General features: G+C 54.3%; 5 protein-coding genes across 5 annotated transcripts; 2 read left to right on the top strand and 3 right to left on the bottom strand.

The window, feature by feature from the left end:
- Positions 1–124: 124 nt before the first annotated feature.
- N7474_004637 (putative protein kinase (Lkh1)) lies at positions 125–2,375 on the bottom strand (the record flags this gene model as incomplete). The annotated part of the gene is made up of 6 exons (XM_057196052.1): positions 125–316; positions 373–460; positions 510–975; positions 1,022–1,369; positions 1,426–1,507; positions 1,563–2,375. 6 exons carry the CDS (start codon positions 2,373–2,375, stop codon positions 125–127), a joined length of 1,989 nt encoding a protein of 662 aa, XP_057053448.1.
- A 2,172-nt stretch (positions 2,376–4,547) lies between these two features.
- N7474_004636 (uncharacterized protein) lies at positions 4,548–6,272 on the top strand (the record flags this gene model as incomplete). The annotated part of the gene is made up of 3 exons (XM_057196051.1): positions 4,548–5,269; positions 5,330–5,690; positions 5,754–6,272. The coding sequence occupies 3 exons, from the start codon at positions 4,548–4,550 to the stop codon at positions 6,270–6,272; spliced, it is 1,602 nt and encodes a 533-aa protein (XP_057053447.1).
- Positions 6,273–6,652: 380 nt separating this feature from the next.
- On the bottom strand, positions 6,653–8,393 carry N7474_004635 (uncharacterized protein; the record flags this gene model as incomplete). Its single annotated transcript, XM_057196050.1, has 2 exons — positions 6,653–7,266; positions 7,316–8,393. 2 exons carry the CDS (start codon positions 8,391–8,393, stop codon positions 6,653–6,655), a joined length of 1,692 nt encoding a protein of 563 aa, XP_057053446.1.
- A 564-nt stretch (positions 8,394–8,957) lies between these two features.
- ysh1 (cleavage polyadenylation factor subunit YSH1) lies at positions 8,958–11,821 on the top strand (the record flags this gene model as incomplete). Its single annotated transcript, XM_057196049.1, has 5 exons — positions 8,958–9,107; positions 9,158–9,255; positions 9,399–10,545; positions 10,597–11,233; positions 11,283–11,821. The coding sequence occupies 5 exons, from the start codon at positions 8,958–8,960 to the stop codon at positions 11,819–11,821; spliced, it is 2,571 nt and encodes an 856-aa protein (XP_057053445.1).
- A 182-nt stretch (positions 11,822–12,003) lies between these two features.
- N7474_004633 (aminotransferase, class III) lies at positions 12,004–13,558 on the bottom strand (the record flags this gene model as incomplete). The annotated part of the gene is made up of 4 exons (XM_057196048.1): positions 12,004–12,267; positions 12,331–12,783; positions 12,849–13,220; positions 13,259–13,558. 4 exons carry the CDS (start codon positions 13,556–13,558, stop codon positions 12,004–12,006), a joined length of 1,389 nt encoding a protein of 462 aa, XP_057053444.1.
- Between the last annotated feature and the right edge of the window lie 169 nt (positions 13,559–13,727).

The raw sequence follows: 13,727 nt of genomic DNA, 5'->3' as shown, positions 1-13,727 counted from the left end.
CATGATAAGAGAAATTAACCCAAACAAATAATATGAACCGTCTATCCATGCGTGGGACCAGACGAAGCGCCAGCGAACTCCGTATTGGTGTTGTCGAGAGAGGGGAGGAAATGCCTAACAATAACTAGGCACGCGGCCGGTGCAGCCCCGTGCCGATCCGGTAGGCTTCTGTCCCATCGTCGACGAGGGTCTCCTTGAACCATTGATGCTTCAAGGCCTGCTTGGCCGTGATGCGGTTCTTGGGGTCATAGATGAAGATCTTTTGTAGGAGGTCGAGGAACTGACGATTGTATGGGGTATTGGTGGGGATGAACTCCTATCATAAGGATCAGCCAACGTCGAGATAGAGAAGACATCCAAAAGAAAACTCACTGTCAGTGCTTTCATGGCTCGCACATACTTGCGCGAAGCCCGCGTCGTCTCATTATTGGGGTAGTCCAGTTTGCTCCGGTTGAAGTACCTATAAAGGTGAGTTTCAGTTCACGCAGACAAAAAATGACTGGACTTACTTCGCTGCGGAGTTGGTGTGACTGCCCGACCGCCCTCCTTGCATGACCTGCCGGACCAGCCGCGAGTCAATCCGAGATCCAATGACTGCTTCCATCATAGCCAAGTGTTCGAGATTGTCGTGCGTCTGGAAGAGCGCATCGCCGGTGAAGAACTCCACCAAAATACACCCGATACTCCAGATATCACACGGGAAACTCCAGCCGAGGTTCAGGATGATTTCCGGCGCGCGGTAGTGTCGCGTGGAGACAACGGAGGAATGGTACTCGTCATCGAAGGTGGCTGACCCGAAGTCGATGAGCCGGATCTCGGAGTCGAGAAGGACGCGGCGCTGGCGGGCGTTGCGGGACGTCGCATGAGAGGATGAAGGGATGGTGCGGTTGTAGGTAAAGGTCTGGTAGGCATTGCTGACGAGGAGGATGTTTTCGGGTTTGAGGTCGGTATGGATCAGGTTCAAGTCATGAAGGACTGGGTTGTCAGCTAAATGTTTTGTGGCACATGATAGGAAACTTACACGCAACGCTCGTGAACAGCTGGCGAGCAAATTGTTGAATTTGACTGCTTGGGAATGGCACAAAACCATTGCCCTTCAGGAAGTCAAAAACACTTTGCCCCAGCAAGTCGGTGACGATGCAGATGTGATTCCGAAAGTCGAAGCAGTCGCGGAGGTGGATGCACTTGTTGCGGTTCTGCTTGTCATTCGAGGCCAGCGTAGACAACACCCGCAGCTCGATCCGCGACGCATCGCGGTACTTCTGGATGGAGCGGATGATCTTCACGGCGCAGCGGGCCTTTCGGTGCTTGTCGTACGCCTCCACCACTTTTCCGAACGTGCCCTGGCCAAGTAGTTTGATTATGGAATCTGGTCCCTAACGTCAGTCCTGTTCGCCGCGCCAATCCGAGTGATCCTCAACTTACATCGATCTGTCAACGGCGTGTCGGGGGTCACAACGTAGTGGCCATCGTCGTCGTCGAACTTGTCGTGTCGTGCACTCGTCCACTGCAAAAGACTCGGTCAATAACAGACAAGACAGAAAGAAGAGGGAGACACAAACATCGCGAATTACGGGTACTGGCACATCTTTGGCTTTGATGGGCGGTTTGGGCGGCGGAACGTAGCTCAAGAAAGCGTCGCCTCCGGTTTCCAGTTCTCGCTTCTTCTGCTGCTCATCTCGGGCAGATTTCCGCGTGGTCACTCGCTTTCGCTTTTGGCCAACATTGGCATCTTCGTAGTAGACACCATTGCTGGCCCCTGTGCTGCCCTGCGAACCGAGTGATGTCGGCGCGGTGGTATGTAAGGAAGTGGTCCGGTCCGTCGACAGCGAGTGTCCAGAAGAGTCGTCTCCGTATGCTTGAGGATTGATCGAGAATGACGGCCGATCGTAGTAACTAAGGTCATACGCGGTCTCGATTCCCGTACGTCTTCTCTTGCCGGCGGGCTGCGAAGTAGGCGGTTGGGTGACGGGGACACCGTGGGCAGGGGGAGGCGGAGCGGCCTTGCCAGATTCGGGAGCAGGACTGTCATCGATCACAATGACTTCTTTTGGGATGCCATTCTTGTAGAACTCGCCCCAGTCGGGCTTCTTCCTCCGGCCCCCATGGGACGGGGCGGCACTAGAACCGCTTGGGTGTGACGCCATGGCGGTTGGAGTCGAGGTGGTCGGAGCGACTCTGGAGGGTTGGGTGTAGGGAATGGTGGAAGTGGTCGGGGAGGGTACGCTGTAGGTGTAGGAGTTCGCGAGGCGAGCCCCTGCGGCGGCGGCCGTGGTCGGGTACGACGTCGTCGACTGGTAGGATTGGTGGTGTGGATAACCGTAGTGCTGGTGGTGAGTTGGATGAGTGGCAGTAGCGGTAGACGGTGTAGACATGTTGTAGAAACCAATCGCGGGCTCTCGCTTCACTCGACAGATGGTCGAGGCGGGTTGTGGAAGGCAAAGAGGGCTTTATGGGTATCGCCCGAGGGCGAGTCTCACGGCGACTCTCTTGGCTCGATTTCTCGCGACCACGGAGGCTCCCAGGGGGTCTAGCAGACCAGCCGCGCAAGAATGGAGCGGGAGACGGACGTCGAGTGTGTGGGAAGAAGGGAGAAATTCGCACAGACACCAGAGACGTGAGGATGACGGGTGGAGGCGGTCGGGGGTGTGATCGAATGGGGGTACGGTAGTGGGCTTTTCAAGCGAAACACATAATCCTCGGGGGGGGAAGGATCAGGAGAGCGGAGGCAGCAGATACATCGGAAAGGAATCGGTTGACATCTGGGGTAGGGTTGAAAACGGAGTCTGTGGCAGCGGGAAGAGAGGGGAGGGGGGGAAGAAGCGAAGGGTCGAAGCCAGCAGCAGATGAGTGATGATGCTACTGGCGATCCTGGCTCAACGTCTCTTCACCACAACAACACCATTACATTCACCGATCTAGGACTACGATAATAATCCTACTAGGTAGTCAATAGGACTATAACATTAATTATGCCGATCAATAATAATAATAGTAGTAGGCAATTCACTGACTGCCCGAATCACCCTCTGGAGACACCACTACCATTCCAATTGCGAGGAATGATTCCCGAGCCCTGGCGAGTCTGGTCTGGTCCCGCCACCGGCAACGATGGACGGACTCTGCGCGCCAATCCCAGTCCCCTCTGGTCCTTCCACTTCTCACAATTCCTGCTAGCCTAGAAACAATTCGCCTCCTTCAAAATTATCTCTCATACCACTACCTTCATAACTCTTCTCCAAGTCACAGACTGCCAGTCACCTGACCGGTCCCGGATTCCAGCTGACTCAGCTAATCTACATGCGGAGACCAGTAATAGTTACATGTACTGGTGGCTGGAAAGGGCCTCTTGAGCGGTTGAGAAACAGCAGAACCTTCGCTGCACTGCATGTCTCAGGCAGTGCAGAGACACGGGTCGATCAGGTCGAGGAGCTTTCCTGGCAGCGGTAGGCGTCTACCAGCGCAAGGGGTGCCGCTCGGACAGCTGAAAATCCATGTAGGAATCGCAGACGTGACTGGCCAGAACTCATCCAGTAGTCGGAGTTAGTACCTGTCGTGTATCGATACATGGACTATATCAATCTTCACTATTATCAGCCAGGCCCCTTTTCTTTCCTTGTCTGTCCCTAAGCCATGATGAACACCTGAGCAAAGATGAAATGAAATATTTCAATGGAGCGTTCAACATTGGAGATGCTCTATCGAGAAGAATCCGTTCACGGTGGTCAGCCTATTATTCGGACCCGCACGAAGACAATATAGGTTGAAGATATATATATCGCGGCAGGTGTCCCGATTGATCGTGAAGGATACAGAGAGCGAAGAAGATAATGCCAATTCCTGAACTCTGTATCAACTTCCCACTGGTAGGACGCATTTGCATTGGCTCTGGGTAATATCTGGGTGTAAATTGGCCCTGTAACATCAATCATTGGGATTGAGGCGCACCGAAGTTGAAGTATGTATGGACATAGACATCAGCCACACTTCCATTCAATGAATTCAACAATCCAATCAAAGACACGAGCAAATTGCCGATGTGCGCCTTCCCACTTTGAATCGGCACGCCCGTCAATAACCTTATTTCACTCTGCCTGTCTATAGCCAGCCAACCCCGGTATAAAGCAGAACACAAAAAGGCAAAAGACAACCATGTAGCCAAGAAAGACTTAACAGCCAGAATATACGCGTAACTCTCGTCTCCAATTAACGAATTCAGAGCCCTCCCAAAATGATTCTGACTTGAGCCAAGGAATTCCTGCGACTTAATTTGGATGCCTTGACTTCGCGCTGGTGTCCCGATCGGGTGTGGCTGAGCCGATCTTACCACGGATTGGTCTGCTAAGCTCAACCCGTCAGCCCTACATAAGTTTGTTCTGCCACCACGGATTTTGGCGGCCTAGCCAGCGCTCTTTTCTCGATGGATACCGTTTTAGGTAGGCATCGCGAAGGAGGTTGAGCCAGAATTATAAATTCACCCACTTTTCCCACTTGATTCTTCCCATCTAAACATATCATTGATCCTTACCCTACCCTAGTATCATACCATGCCAATCGTCAAAAGAGCCGTCAAGGGTGTTGCGGCGGGCATCGGCCTGGCCTCGGAGAGCTTGCATGCTCGCAAAATGAAGAAAGAGGGTAATGACCAAGCCCAATCGTCATCAGAAGACGCTCAGTCAGAGAGAAGCTTGTCGCAAGACAACAACGAGCCGCCAGTATACCAGACCGAGCTATATACATCTGAAGAGCATCTCCCCGCCCAAACGACGGGGGTCATTCAAAACGACGAAAATGACACACTCGAAGAACAATGGGAGCTCGATGAAGCCCAGGAAGAGCTGCAGCAGCAGCATCTGACAGAGACAAAGTCCTCCGATGCTTCCGCCGAGGAGGTAGACGGAGCTGCTCTGGCGACGGACTTCGTGCGCGACCACCCAGCGCCCCCACCTTATGTATCTTATGATGGGCTATCTGCAAGGCCCCCAAAGCTATCTGCCCCTGTTGTTCTACCCCAGCGCAGACCGAAGAACCTGGACCGCGGCTTCATCCGCGCGTATGCGCCCGTGCTCAAGAACTATGGCATTGACCAGACTATGTTCCTTGACTTCCTCGATACGGCCGAGAAGTCGACCAAGTCGGCTCGCTGGATGAAAACTATCAATTTGGCTTCTCTAGCTACCATAGCCCTGCCCTCTGCCACGGGAATGGCCATCGGGATTGCAATCCAGATCGCGACCGACGTCGCGATGGCGGTGGACACGCGATACAGGTGAGCTTGTTCCTTTCTCTCCCTGCTATTACCTGCAATAACTAACCCCTTGGTCCCCAGATCGAGCCGCTTCTTCGCTAAAATCAACAAGGAATTCTTCCAGCCCCGCGGCCTGTTCTGCCTGGTCATGACCTGGAACCCGCAATTGGCAGGGGATCCATCGACAGTTGTCGATCTAAACACTAGCGTCGCCAAGGCTACCGGCGGCGGCGGCGGAGATATGCTGAGTCGTCTCCAGTTCAAGTTCAAGTCGTCCGATGGAAAATCCTACGGCGATTTCTTTCCAGAGGTTGCGCCGCTGATTTTCCCATCGCTTGATCAGCTATCCTCGGCAGAGGACGCAGAGAAGAAGATCTCCAAGACTAAGCAGCGCCAGCAATTCGTGGCTGGATACCTAGACAGACGGGCCCAGGCTTCCTTCGTGAGTTTATTCACAAAGTCAACCACAATCTTCGGACATTGGAACTAACAGAAATAATTCCAGAGGGCGGAAAACCCGGACAGTGTCTTGAACCAAGGCCCCGAACCTAAGTTTTCCTCGCGCTATGCGGATCCCACCCACCCTGCAGCCAGCGGTGATCTGTTCGGCTTGGTTACCGGCGGGTATCTCACACGAGAGAATGGCAAAGACAAGATCCGGGGCTGGAGGGCCGCTGGCCGTGAGAAGATGATGGGTCTCGGCCGCGCGGATAGCGATTATTCCAGCGAGTATCCAAATGACTATCAACGTCGCTCGAGTTCGAGTTCGAACCCGCCTGCACCGCATGCTCCATACGGTAGTCGACGACGGGGACTGGTGGAAAGGCGGATTGATTCAGGCAAGGCTCGCGTGTCTGCATCCACGCAGGGTCTTCGCCCTGCTGGACGACGAGGAGAGAGGGGCGGCCTGCTGGCACAAGGGAAGAAGTTATATCAGCAGAAAGTGTTGTATCTGGTTATTGTGGACATGCCGTCGGATGAGGAAATGGCTCAAGCACGGGCGGATCTGGGATTGAGTGCCTAAGAAGAGCAGATAGTTGTTATGATACATTTGAGATACCCCGTATTTGAAATTTGTCTTTCATGCATTGTTAGTCTGGACTACATTCAATCTTGACCGTAGGTGGATAACGAGACCAGTCCGTAGGCAGGGAATGAAAAGTCATCAGAACGAGGCAGTGTAGACCGCCCCTCGTTCGACTTTGTGAACATGCGGACCCTCTCAATAGGTGGACAAGGAATACACAAGAGACCGAAGCAACCCCAACGATGAAGTTCTCCGCCGAACGCCACGAAACCAAAACTCACGCAGGCAATGCAAGAACTCTGGAAGGTGGAACCATACTCCCCCTAGAGAAAGAATTAGAGGCACAAGAAAAAGAAAAGAAAAGATACAAATGTAGATCAATCCCCCCGATCACGATCCTCCCTCGGATCTTTCAGATAGCCCTTTTGCAAATGTTTCATGCCTCGGCCGTCCACCTCGAGCATGAACAGAATGTCTCGCACTTGAATTCCCAATCCCTTCTCTTGATCTTCGCGCCACGTTCCGAGTCGCCGCTTGGGTTGGCTGGGCGTAGCTTCTCCGGGTTGAGTGGGCTTGTCGGGCGTAGCAGTCGGCGTTGAAGGAGCGGGGCGCACGGGAGTGAACCCACTGGAGGAGCCACCGGGTTTGAGCCATGAATATGACTTTTTGGCGCCACCGAACCGGCGGGTTGAAAGCATGCTGTTGGTGGCCAATCGCGCGGTCTCCACGGATTGTTGATGTTGCTGAACCTCGCTGGCCTTGGCATCCATCATTTTCTTCTGTTCTTTCTTGCTTATAGACTTTGGGTTGAAACTAGGTGCTCGCTCGCCGATTGGAGTCGAGGGCGCAGATCCCATGTCGATCGAATCGGATCGCTGAGGGGTACCCTCGCCTAGAATGGCACTGGCACCGCGCTTGTTGCGCTTGGCCTCACGCCGCTCCTCCTGCGCTGCTTCCTTTCTGGCAATAGCCCGATAGATTTCGTACGGACCTGAATTGCTTGTTAGTAAACGACGCAGAGATTGGGTATAGTAACATACGCTTCAGTGAAGCCTTGGCAGCTCCGGCATTCCCGGCAGTCGGACCAAGAGGCTGCGCGACATCCCCCCATTCAGATGGGATCGCACCATGCGAGTGTGCCCGGCGGCTGCGGGACAGTGTCGAAGAATAATCGACCACTCCCCGCAGGCGTTCTTCACACGAGAGAGACAACAGATTCAGAATGTCAACCAATGGCGCACCTTCCTGGTTCAGAATGGTTTTCCCACTTCTCACCACTGCGCTGCCATCTGGGCCCGTTACCTCGATGGGTTGCGGCCGGCCGGGGACAGGGTGGAACAGGCCCTCTGACGGGATGCGGACTCCAAGCTCAAACCCTCGCTTCTGCAACTTTTGCTCAAGGAGCTTGGTCAACAAGAACGGTTCTTGAAGATGGTACTGCGCCCGCCGCGCAGCCTCGGTATCCTGTCGAGTGGGCTCATTGGGATCCTTGAACGGAACCGAAGTTTGTGAAGCTGGCTCTGTGGAAAAGGATTCTTGCGGTGTTGCTGGTTTGATCTGAGGCAGCTCGTTGAAGCTAGCCGAGGCGGACAGTGTCCCCGGAGTGGACACTTGAGAGGAAAAGGAAGTACTGAGGGGGAGAGGTGCGGGCGTCTGCGACGATCGAGTCGGCTGCGATGCTGTATTGGGCCCTCCGAAGCTGCGCGTGAGAAAAGCCTCTTCCTCGCGCACGTCGATACCGGATGAGGCCAGAACATCCGTAAGCTCCGCGGCATCTGTCACCTTGTCGGCCGGTCGAGAAGGTGGGCCCATGGCGCCCGGGGGCGCAGGAGCAGGGGCAGCGGGAGTGGACGGCATGCTGTTCATCGTTGATCCATTCATCGATGGCTGACCTTGGGGCAACTGAAGCGAGCCGAAACTTGGCGAAGCGTAGGGTGACTGAGAGCCCGACGGAGGAAGGGGAGACAGACGAGGTCGTTTGGATGGTGGAGGGGCTGGTCCGCCGTTCACAGGAGAGCCCGAGTTAGGAGAGGGAGATGAGACGGGAGGAGAGAATGGTTGAGAGAACTGGGACTGCTGTGGCGGGGGAGCCTGCTGCTGCTGCCTGGATTGCGCCATGGTGAGAGTAATCCGACAGGTGCTTTCAGTTGATACAACAGGCTACTGCGCACACCCACGACGGATATGAAGGGAGGCAGACGACCACGCGTGGTTGAAGTGAGCGGATTGATCGCACCGCCAGCTTCCACCTAGTGTGACCATCTCAGGACGAAGTGTCTAGCATAGAAGCGATGGACCAAGTGAACAGGGAGGACAAGTAGTTATGGAGGGAGGGAGGTGACGGTTAGACGGGGGGATAACTTGGGTCGAGCTTCCTGCCCATCCTGAGTTTGTTCCGCGCGGTCACGTGCGATATTATGTCATGCATCCCTTCTGCCTGTCGTGATTCTCTCTCGGCAAGATTGAGACTCTCAGGCGTCTTGTCGCGCCCAGTCATGGCTGTTCCTTCTTGCGCGTATTGATTGATTGATGCATAGGGCGGCAATTGACTACATTCCCAGAATACTAAGCCATCTCCAGGTGGCCCCATTGAGGATTCCATACACAGTGAGAGCGACGCGCTCACAGAACCATAAACAATTCCCAGATTGCGCCTTCGCCAGGTGAATCCTCAATTTCATCATGGCGGCCAAGCGCAAGGCCTCGGCGATTGGCGCCGTGGATGATGAGCCCGTGGACCCGTCGGATGAGCTGGCGTTCTACTGCCTGGGCGGAGGCAATGAGGTTGGCCGGTCATGCCATATCATCCAGTACAAGGGCAAGACGGTGATGGTAAGTTTCATGTGTGTTGGGGCAGACCGGATAATAACCGAAGCCGATAGCTCGACGCCGGTATGCATCCCGCTAAAGAGGGATTCTCGGCCCTACCTTTCTTCGACGAGTTCGATCTCAGCACAGTGGATATTCTTCTGATCAGCCAGTATGTCGGACCCCCTTGTGTTTTCAGTCGGAGCAGGACCAGTGGTTGCATGTATATGAGAAGAGCCCAACACAAACCGTTCAGTTCCTGCTGTACTTGTATCTACGTCCATCTATGCAGCAGGCTAATCTTTTGCTTCCCAGTTTCCACGTCGACCACTCCTCCGCTCTCCCATACGTCCTTAGCAAGACCAACTTCAAGGGCCGTGTCTTTATGACACACGCCACAAAAGCTATCTACAAATGGCTCATCCAAGACAACGTCCGGGTCAGCAACACATCATCCAGCTCGGATCAGCGCACAAATTTATACACCGAACGAGACCACCTCTCTACACTTCCTCTCATCGAGACCATCGACTTCAACACCACCCACACCATCAACAGTATCCGAATCACGCCATTCCCCGCCGGCCATGTCCTCGGTGCCGCCATGTTCCTGGTCTCGATCGCGGGCTTGAATATTCTGTTCACCGGCGACTACTCCCGCGAAGAGGACCGACACTTGATTCCGGCCGAGGTGCCCAAGGGGATCAAGATTGATGTTCTCATCACCGAATCCACATTCGGCATTTCATCAAACCCGCCTCGGCTGGAACGTGAAGCGGCGCTGATGAAGTCTATCACGGGCGTTTTAAATCGTGGTGGTCGGGTCCTGATGCCGGTGTTTGCCCTCGGACGTGCGCAGGAACTGCTTCTTATTCTCGACGAATATTGGGAACGACACCCGGAATTGCAGAAAATCCCCATATATTATATCGGCAACATGGCCCGTCGATGCATGGTCGTCTACCAGACATATATCGGCGCCATGAACGACAACATTAAGCGCTTATTCAGGCTCCGGATGGCTGAGGCCGAGGCGTCTGGCGATAAGAGCGTGAGCGTGGGGCCGTGGGATTTCCGATTCGTACGAAGTCTGCGAAGCCTGGACCGATTCGACGATGTCGGGGGCTGTGTAATGCTGGCTTCGCCGGGTATGCTGCAATCGGGCACGAGTCGTGAATTGCTCGAACGCTGGGCTCCCAGTGACCGGAACGGTGTGGTCATGACCGGCTACAGTGTGGAAGGCACCATGGCAAAGCAACTGCTCAATGAGCCAGATCAGATTCCCGCCGTGATGTCTAAAGTGGCCACTGGTCATGGACGAGGCCGGGTCCCCGGAGGCAATGACGAGGAGCAGAAAGTGATGATCCCACGCCGATGCACGATCGATGAGGTTAGTTTCGCAGCTCATGTTGACGGCGTGGAAAACCGGAACTTTATCGAAGAGGTCGCTGCACCAGTAGTGGTGAGTCTTATTCCTTCTTACTGAAATTTCTGTCACTAATATTCCCCTAAGATTCTTGTTCACGGAGAAAAGCACCAGATGATGAGACTCAAGTCGAAACTACTTAGCCTCAACGCAGACAAGACCGTCAAAGTCAAAGTATATACGCCTGCCAACTGCGACGAGGTCCGCATCCCCTTCAAGAAAGACAAAATTGCCAAGGTCGTCGGGAAGCTGGCACAGATTGCTCCTCCCACAGAAGAAAGTGACAGCCAGCTCATGGCGGGTGTCTTGGTCCAAAATGGATTCGATTTAAGCTTGGTTGCTCCCGAGGATCTCCAGGAATATGCCGGTCTCACCACGACAACCATCACGTGCAAGCAACACATCACGCTCAGCTCCGCCAGCATGGATCTGATTCGATGGGCTCTTGAGGGTACCTTTGGCGCGATCGAGGAGGTCGGAAACCAGGTTAAGAAAACCGGTAGCGACTCGGAAGACTCCAAGCCAAAACAGGAGGCTGCCGATGAGGAAATCCCGATGGAATCAACACAGACCTTCCTTGTTATGGGATGTGTCATTCTCCGCTACCACCCACGAACCCGCGAGGTTGAGCTGGAATGGGAAGGGAACATGATGAACGACGGTGTCGCCGACGCTGTCATGGCTGTTCTTCTTACAGTCGAGAGCAGCCCAGCCTCGGTGAAACGTATGTGAGCTCTAATAAATTCCGACAAGATGCTGACTGTTCTCTTTAGAATCCGCAAAAGACAAGCACCACCACCATCATCATCATGGCGGTGATGACGTCGCCGCTCCCCCGAACCCTCATTCCCACCTCTCACCTGACGAACGGCTGACACGCCTTCTGATGATGCTGGAAGCGCAATTCGGCTCTAGCATTGCCCCCATCGAACGTCCAAGAGTGCCGACCGAGCTCGTGAACGGCAAATTAGAAAATGGCGACACAGACGGAACGACAGATCCCGAGCGAATGGCTGATATCGAGTCTGCAGAACTTGATCGGCTTCACGCTTTGGGTATCCCCGTCCCCGGTCTTGAGATCCAAGTTGACCAGCACGTGGCCCGTGTTTGGCTTGAGAACCTGGAGGTGGAGTGCGCCAATGCTATCCTGCGGGATCGTGTCCGCGTCGTTGTCAACCGGGCTGTTGAGACCGTTGCGGGTCTGTGGGCTGAGGACTCGATGCCCCGGGAGGTGACGGCGCCCAATGGCTCTGCTGAGGGGCAGATGGAGGTCGACGTGAAACAGGTGGCTGCCATCGAGGCTAAGGGTTGATTGGGGTTGCATCTGTACAATAATGGCTAGTTACTCTCGAATGGATCTGAGATGACTTTATGGGCATTCTGCGGAGACAAATTGTGCGGTAGATTGATTGAATTACTCGAAGCAACTTGCGATATATGTAACGGTTTAGTTCAAATTGACATGTCGTTGATCAAGAATTGGGGGTTATGTAGCTATTCTTTGGACATCTCCAGGTCCGCAAAAACAGCATCTAGTACTCTAGCCATCACATCCACAATCGTATCGATCTCTTCCTTAGACACGTTGTAGGGCGGAGCCAGCACGACATGGTCACCACGCACGCCGTCCACTGTGCCAGTGCAACCATATAGCGAGATCGCATACTCCGGCTGCAGACCTTTCTCTTGAATCAAGAACGACAAGCGCGTCTCGGTATCGAATGGTTCTTTCGTACCCTTGTCCTTGACAAATTCAACCTGGAAACGCAGCGTCAGCAATCCCTCCAATCGGCGTCTATATCTGTGCATTTTTCTACTCACCCCCCAGAACAGTCCTTTCCCTCGAATATCCCCTACATACGGATGCCCTTCCAACCGGGTCCGCAGCCGCTCTTCAAGATAAGAGCCCATATCCCGCACGTTCTGCAGCAACCCTTCCTCTTGGATAGTCCTCTGCACCGCCAACGCAGCAGCACACGAGATCGGATGGCCCTGATAGGTCTGTCCGTGTCGGAAAGCGCCCGTGCCTTTGTCCATGGTCTGCACGATATGATCGGCGATCAGAATCCCCGAGACAGGCGCGTACCCTCCACCCAGACCCTTGCCAATAGTTTGGATATCGGGCACGACATCTTCTTGCTCCCATGCATGCAGAGTCCCGCACCGGCCCATGCCGCTCATGATCTCGTCGAGGATCAGGAGTGCGCCGTGTTTCGAGCAGACGGCCTTCATGGCGGCGAAGTAGCCCGGTACAGCGGGGACGCAGCCCAGGGCCTGAATTCAAGAATTTGATTTAGTGATTCTGAGGAATAAACTAGGGGGATATAAGAATAACGTACTGCGCCTACGACGGGCTCTGCGATGAACGCGCACACATTCTCAGGTCCCACGCGCTGGAACTCCGCGTCCAGCTCGGCGGCTAGACGAGCAACGTATTGTGCGTCGGACTCGCCGTCTTGCTTGCCGCGGTATGCGTAGCAGGGAGAGACATGCGATGTGTTTTTGGATAGAAGAGGCTCGAAGGGCTGTCGGCGAAGGACATGGCCTCCGGCCGATAAAGCGCCCAGAGTGGCGCCGTGATAGGACGGCAGACGGGATATGAACCGTGTTCGCTGCGGCTGGGGGGATGGCAGCTCGAGGAAATATTGGCGGGCTAGCTTTAAAGCAGCATCCACGGCCTCGGAACCTGAATGGCTCGTCAGTGGATAGGACTATGAGTCTATTGAGGTGCTGCTTGACCCGAGCTGACGACGAATAGCTTGGACAACTTTCCGCCAGTGGAATCTACCAACAGTCGAGCTAGGTCTTCGGCTACTTGAGTGCCAAAGAAGGCAGAGTGGCAATATGAGATCGTGTCGATTTGATCCTTCATGGCGTGCTTGATCTGCTCGTGGCCATGCCCCAGACATGCAACAGCCGCGCCGCCGGTTGAATCGAGAAATTTGGTCCCATCCTCAAGGAAAAGATAGCTGCCCTTGCCACCGACCGCCGACTTGGGGATGGAACGAGTGTCCCGGTGAAGGACGGCACTAGGTCGTGGGGGCGTCATGGTGGATGGAGAAGTTAGAAATCAAAAGCGTGACACACTTCTTGGAATGTGCGGGGAGAGTGGGCTCGGCATGCCGAGTGCGTGATTAATCACAGCCTCACAGATTCGTGTACCTGCATTGGGTATATGCAACTATACGAAGAGGCAAGTCGTGGTTGACAGTGTAGAG

This window comes from Penicillium riverlandense, assembly GCF_028828495.1.
Source record: "Penicillium riverlandense strain IBT 135883 chromosome Unknown utg000003l_segment0_segment0, whole genome shotgun sequence".
NCBI lineage: Eukaryota > Fungi > Ascomycota > Eurotiomycetes > Eurotiales > Aspergillaceae > Penicillium > Penicillium riverlandense.
The sequence above is the reverse complement of the archived record's forward strand: the minus strand, read 5'-3'. Positions and strand labels throughout refer to the sequence as shown.